Consider the following 7113-nt stretch of genomic DNA (forward strand, 5'->3'; position numbering starts at 1 on the left):
GTCAGGCCAGCAACTGTAGAAGCCTGCTCTGTCTTGTGCCAGGGAGACAAAGGGCATTCTGGTTTCCCATTACATTCCCTTTGGGTCAGGCCATGAGCACTTCAAAGGAAAGTGCCAAGCCAGCGCTAGCGGCTGGCTCACAGCAGGTTTCTGTAATGTGAAGCCTGCATGTCCTTTATTTCCCTGTCTCCTTGCTCTCTCCCTACCCTGAGGCTCAGAGCTTGGGCGAGAGATGGCCAGGGCTATTTTGCCCTATGCCAGGGAGACAGCAAGAAGACAGTGAGGGAAGTCAAGGGCAGTCAGGCTTCCAACTGTGACCAGCTTGCTTTCCTCATGGCAGCTGAACAGTTGCACCAAGATGAGAGCACAGGTACTGCAGAGAAGGGTGAGTGGTTGTTGGATCCCTTGCTTCAGTCCCCAGAGCAAAGAGCCACAGCTCACAGCTTACCCATCCTCTGGCCCCTCCAGCACTGACTGTTTCCAGGTGATAGCCAACTGCAAACTACAAGCCCCACAGGGCAATGGTCTTGCCCACTAAATTCCGAGTCCAGTACCTGGCAATACGTGACCCATGTTACACAGAAGGCTGAGAAATCCATCAATAATTTAAACTGTGTGTGGGACAAATTAAATGCTTCTTTCATGGACCCATCACCAGATGTGCAGCTACAACACAGGCACAGGCTGGCCAAGAAAGTGAAGCCGTTCCGAACGCTTAAAAATAAAATGGGAGCTGGTGTAGTGTAACGACTACAAGTATGAGCTGTAATCTAGAAGGTCCCCATTTCAAATTTCACATCTACCATGAACTCACAAGGGACTTAAAGCAAGCCACTCTCTTAGCCACAACTGCCTGTCTGCAACAGGGGAAGAATACTGGCCTACATTGCAAGGATCGTAAGGATTAAGCACAGAAAGCACAACATAAATTCTAAATATTATTATTTAAAAAGAAACATTTCAAAAAGTTGAGAAGCCTCCATTTCTTCTGAGGCACTAGAGCGGGGAAGCATTCTGGCCTGTCTTCAGTAGTGTATTGTATACAGAGAATACAGTAGATGTCCCTTAAGTTTCTGCCAGGGCTATAGCTTCAAGACAGTTAACCAGCAGGATATTGCTGTGTTGCACATGTTTTGCATAAGCCTTGTAGGATCAGCTCCATTCAATTTATGCTCACTCATTCCAGGGCATTTCTGTTTGTGGCCTTTTCCTCTTCTTTTTACAAAGGCAATAGATAGGAAACACAAATAAACCTGCCGAAAACAGAAAATACAGCACAGTGAATTACGGATACTGTACAAAGTTCTTCAGTAGGCACCAACACATGCACTCCTATGCTGTTTCTGAGGTTACTATGAGTTAAGTCAATCAGAGAATGCTTAATTTCCATTAGAAATATTAATCCTAAAAGTTAGGCTCAAAAAACCCATCATAATTAGACAGCAAACCTTGTATTAAAAGTAGACTCACATTTAGATTTTATTGCAACTTACACAATACTAGCCCTTTTCTCTAAGCCCCAATGTTGAATGCACATTTCTAAACACTGATACTTTATGATTATGGATTTCTCTTAAATATGTAAACATTAGCAGGTGAATCAACAAGTTGATATATGAATATCAACTCTTAACTGGTCACTTCGTCACTTACTGAAAAATCTTGTTCCTTTTTCCACTTTATGGTTAATTCTGGTCATTCACCTTATGAAGCAATGAGGGGTCAGTACAGAAGACTTGAGAACTCGTAGAAAAGTTCCATGATGGATCTCCTGAAACTTTTAATTTTCTTTGAAAGAAAACATTGGGAAGGAGATGGGTGTTGGGTAAGGATGGGCCTTACAATGCAAATCGGGAGTGGGGTGGGTTAATTATCTTTCCTCTTTTTCTGGCACTCTGTCTCAGATAAAAATATTATCTACTTTCCCTCCCCTCCCCCCGCCCCAGCCTTTATTCAAAAACCCCCCCCCCCCCCCGCACGGACACTTTTAAACAGAATTAACAAGTGTCGAGATCTGATCTGGAATCATCAGTGTCCTGTATAGTTCAGCCATATTATTACATATTTATGAATTATTGGACCTTTACAAAGAATTAACTTCCAATGTTTCGACAACAGTGTAGCCAACCAGGAATCACAAGCAATGCTCTCTTTAAGCTGTGGAGTCTTGTGAGCAGAAATTCTACTTTGTGAGCTACCAGCATTAAAGTTGTGAGCGAGTGATTTGGCTACTGCATACATTGGTTTGCTCTGGAGCCATCCTTCCTGAGCTAAAACAAAAATGGATAAAAAACTGTGAGCTAGCTCACACTAACTCAGCTTAGAGGGAACACTGATCACAAGAATCCTTCCCCACTCTTCCTCTCACTGATGCCATTCTTGTCCACCTTCCCTGATTTGAGTACCAAAGAGATCATGCCATTCAGCTAGGTTGCCCTGGGAAAGCACAATGGTGCCTGAAGTCACAAGACTTCAAAAGCCATTTTAGGTTGTCATATCAACCCAAGAGATGCTGAGGTACGCTGCTCCCACTCCAAGCCTTTCCACAACCGCAGTTAAGAATCAGGCATCATATCTGACAGCTGATCCTAGGCAGAGGTGCCCAAAATCTCATGACAGTTCCGCTGCTATTCTGGTTGTCTTTGCAATCTTATCTGTCTGTAATACATCCCAAATGTCCACAGACTGCAGAGGCCCCTTCTGAAGTGTTCCCCACTCTCATTTGGGAGTTAAGGGGGAGCTGATCTGTTTTTTCTTATTAGAAGGTTCTCCCAAATATGCCTGGGCCTGTTATGTTGATTTCACTGTCTGCACAGGGTCAGGACTTGATTAGCATTGGTGAAGTCACATATATCCAGTTTGTTACATGTTTCTGCAATATTCGAGACAGATTTAAAAGAAACCCTCCCCAACAATAGCTTTCTCTGAATTAGAAATACTCCATACTTCGAAATGCTGCAGTATACAGTTAGGAACACATTGTGGTCTTACCTATTATAACAGCTATGGCTCCCATTACCAGCCCCAAAACCAGTATCAGTGGTGCAATAAGTAGTTTTCCACCTAAGAAAGACAGGAGAGAAAAGCAACAAGTTTTCAACGAAAATTATTGTATTCACTGCATGTAAAATTGTAAATTAATTTAACCCACTCCAAGTCTTTCCACAACCGCAGTTACACTACCCACTTCTGTAGAGAATTACTAAATTTTTGGTTTCAGCATGAGTTCAGATGTCTCCGCTCCTAAGTGGGACCCACAAAGCCACTCAATCAACCAGCTTTGGCTTGACACCAGAGGCCACAAAGGGCAAGTGTCAAGCTTAGACATGGTGGCCCCCACACTTCTAAACAGATTATCTGCTTCATCAGAACTCCCCGTCAAAAGTCATCCATGCAACTAGTAAGGTAAAGGTAAAGGTTCCCTTGCTCGAAAGCCAGTCGAGTCTGACTCTAGGGTTGCGGTGCTCATCTCCGTTTCAAAGCCGAAGAGCCAGCGCTGTCCGAAGACGTTCCCGTGGTCATGTGGCCGGCATGACTAAACACCAAGGCGCACGGAACGCTGTTACCTTCCCACCGAAGTAGTCCCTATTTATCTACTTGCAATTTCTTGCTTTCGAACTGCTAGGTTGCAACTAGTACAAGACTGCATTTGTACTAGTTGCATGTTGTATTTATGTTTTGTTGTTTGTAATAAAATTAAATAATAATAATAATAATGAAAAAGACTGCACTCCACAAGCATCCAGAAACTGAACTGTGTCAACTGCAGAATCTCAGTTATCTGAAAAATGCATCACAAAAGTATTACAGCAGGCCTGAATGTTTTCTGGGTCTGCATCCTCAGGAACCCTGGATAAGAGTCCCCTCACAATCCAAAAAAGCTCAGCTAGACACCACAGCATAGATGTAATGGTTGTGGTGAAGTGATATCACTGCTGCACAGTAAGCAGGCTAATGAGCTTTCAGCTATGTTCGGGAGCATTCATGTTAAACTTGATTCCATTTCTACTGCCACAGGAAGTGGTGGGTGCTACAAGCATGGACGGCTTCAAAAGGGAATTAGATAAGCATATGGAGCAGAGGTCCATCAGTGGCTATTAGCCACAAGGTATAGCTAGGGGCTCTGGGGCAAGTGATGCTCTGTCTTCTTGGTGCTTGGGGGGGGGGTCAACAGTGGGAGGGCTTCTAATGTCCTGGCCCCACTGCTGGACCTCCTGATGGCACTGGTATTTCTGGCCACTGTGTGACACAGAGTGTTGGACTGGATGGGCCTTTGGCCTGATCCAACATTGGCGTCTCTTATGTTCTTATGTTCTTACTCCAACACTGAGGTCCCCAAGGATGACAAACTTTGGGGTCCTCAGTGCCAAATCCAAGACTGCTTCAAACAACACAAGCAAGGGTACAGTTGGCCAACAGGGTGAGCACCAATGCTCCCTCTAAGCTGTGGAGTCTTGTGAGCAAAATTCTACTTTGTGAGCTACTGGCATTAAAGTTGTGAGCAAGTGATTTGGCTGCTGCATAGATTAGTTTGGTCTGGAGCCATCCCTCCTGAGCCGGAGGCTAAAAAAACTGTGAACTAGCTCATGCTAACTCAGCTTAGACGGAACACTGGTGAGCAGTACACCAACAGAATCCCTATTCTATCCTAAGTGCCGAGCACCAGGTACATACCCACAAAGGTAGGATTTTGGGTAACAAAAAACCTGTTAAGTGCCACAGAGGCTATACAGATCACAGGCACTCCTCCTTCCTGCTCATCAAACCTAGTCTGATGTACCCAAGTATTTACTGAACTGTTCTTTTTCCCAACCCAAAAATAAATGGCATGGCATTGGTTCAGATAGCCGCCCTGAGCCTGCCTCAGCGGGGAGGGCAGGGTATAAATCAAATAATTAAATAAATAATTTCTCCCCACCCCATAATTCTCTCCAGGGAGAGAGACCACTAACAACAAATAACAGATCACAGACGTTTATAACTTCATGCACTGACTTTCTACAACTTCTCCTCTGTTTTTCTTTACAGTAGTAAGGGGAACAGTAAATGGCCAATCTAGAAAATGTTGTCTGGATGTGGGATCTCCTAGTTCAGGCATTTGCCTCTTCCTTCTGCACAGATGGTGGTGTTTAGGTAGTACATGAGCCAAGGATTAGAGGAAAATATTTTCCAATTACAACCAAGGTTTGACCCAGAGAGAGCTGATTACAGCGATTCCAACATACGACCAGGACATCAATTCCCAAATTCACACCACAGTGGAGAAGCAGATCCATGAGCATGGCTATTTATCCCCATCCTTTGTGCAAAAGGCAGAAAAGCAAATTCCAAGTACACTTCTGATCAGAAAAGAGCCTCTGCTTTGCAAGCTGAAGGTCCCAGGCTCAATCCCTGGTATATCCAGTTAAAAGGACCCAGGCAGTAGGTGATGTGAAAGACCTCTGCCTGAAAACCTAGAAGAGAGAAAATAACTCCGATATAAAGGTTGATTTCACGTTACCTTTTAAAACTGCATGGTTTCCATTATTGGTCTGTCATGGAGGAAACTGGAACAGGGACTGCTGTTTCACAGAGCATTTCCCTTCCAGTAAGGAGCCATCTCTGAAAAACTGTGGTCATTTCAAACTGTGCCACTTTCTGTTCCTGCCATTTTCCTCCACATGCATGATCTCCCTGAGAGGTTTTTTTAAAAACATTTTATTGGGAGTGCTATGACACTGATTTGACATCCTGTTATAGCGTTATAGCACTCCCAATAGAACATTTAAAAAGAGAGAGATTGTGCACCGGGAGAAAAAGGGCGTGAAAAACCCGTCACTGGAGGAAGTGCTATGGGGCATTTTACACAGCCTACTGTAGCGATTCAGATCCAGAAGAAGGGACTGAAGACCTGAAGAAAGCAGTTTTCATCAACAACGCCTCAGACACACTTCCCAAATGGGAGACAACTGGCATTGTATGAACAAATCAATATATTCCATTAACAGCTGGTTACTAAAACGGGTCTGTCTGAAATGACAGGAAATAACTGTTAGTAACCAGTTCCTGAAACGGAATAGATAGGCTGTCTGAAATCCTTCAAAATAACAATCTATTTTCCATGAGTATTTCAACTGTAATATAAAACTTAAACTGTATTCAGAATATGACTTCAACAAACAGTTAAGGGTACATAACTGTATTTGTAAGAATATAAAAGATCCCTGTAAGATCAGACCAGTGATCCATCTAGTCCAGCATCCTGTCTCACGCAATGGCCTCCTGGCACTGGTATTCAGAGGTTTCTTGCCTCTGAATGTGGAGGTTCCCTGTATTCACCATGACTAGTAGCCACTGATAGACCAGTCTTCCACAAATCTGTATAACCCCCTTTTAAAGCTGTCTATGATTGCGGCCATCACTACCTCCTCTGGAAGGGAATTCCACATTTTAATCACTTATGTGTAAAGAAGAGTGTCCTGTTGTCCCAGCTGAATCTACTGCCCATCAGCTTCATTACATAAGAACATAAGAGACACCAATGTTGGATCAGGCCAAAGGCCCATCCAGTCCAACACTCTGTATCACACAGTGGCCAGAAATACCAGCTGCCATCAGGAGGTCCACCAGTGGGGCCAGGACATTAGAAGCCCTCCCACTGTTGACCCCCCCAAGCACCAAGAAGACAGAGCATCCCTTGCCCCAGAGCCCCTATCTATACCTTGTGGCTAATAGCCACTGATGGACCTCTGCTCCATATGCTTATCTAATTCCCTTTTGAAGCCGTCCATGCTTGTAGCCGCCACCACTTCCTGTGGCAGTGAATTCCATGTGTTAATCACTCTTTGGATGAAGAAGTACTTCCTTTTATCCGTTCTAACCCGACCGCTCAGCAATTTCATGGAGTGCCCACGAGTTCTTGTATTGTGAGAAAGGGAGAAAAGTACCTCTCTCTCTACCTGCTCTATCCCATGCATAATCTTATAAACCTCAATCATGTCACCCCTCAGCCGTCGTTTCTCCAAGCTAAAGAGCCCTAAGCGCCTTAACCTTTCTTCATAGGGAAAGTGTTCCAACCCTTTTATCATTCGAGTTGCCCTTTTCTGCACTTTTTCCAAAGCTATAATATCCTTT

General features: G+C 44.0%; 1 protein-coding gene across 1 annotated transcript in view; it reads right to left on the bottom strand.

Annotated features, from left to right (window-relative positions):
• Positions 1 to 972: 972 nt before the first annotated feature.
• Positions 973 to 7113, bottom strand: part of RNF217 (ring finger protein 217) — a 93326-nt gene continuing 87185 nt past the window's right edge. The window contains exons 5-6 of the mRNA XM_015423827.1: positions 2992 to 3063; positions 973 to 1253 (exon numbers count right to left, since the gene is read on the bottom strand). Coding sequence (XP_015279313.1) covers positions 1174 to 1253; positions 2992 to 3063 — 152 coding nt within the window. The 3' untranslated portion in view covers positions 973 to 1173. The remainder of the gene's footprint in view (positions 1254 to 2991; positions 3064 to 7113) is intronic.

Source organism: Gekko japonicus, unplaced genomic scaffold, assembly GCF_001447785.1.
Source record: "Gekko japonicus isolate JY-2015 unplaced genomic scaffold, Gekko_japonicus_V1.1 scaffold186, whole genome shotgun sequence".
In the NCBI taxonomy this organism is placed as follows: domain Eukaryota; kingdom Metazoa; phylum Chordata; class Lepidosauria; order Squamata; family Gekkonidae; genus Gekko; species Gekko japonicus.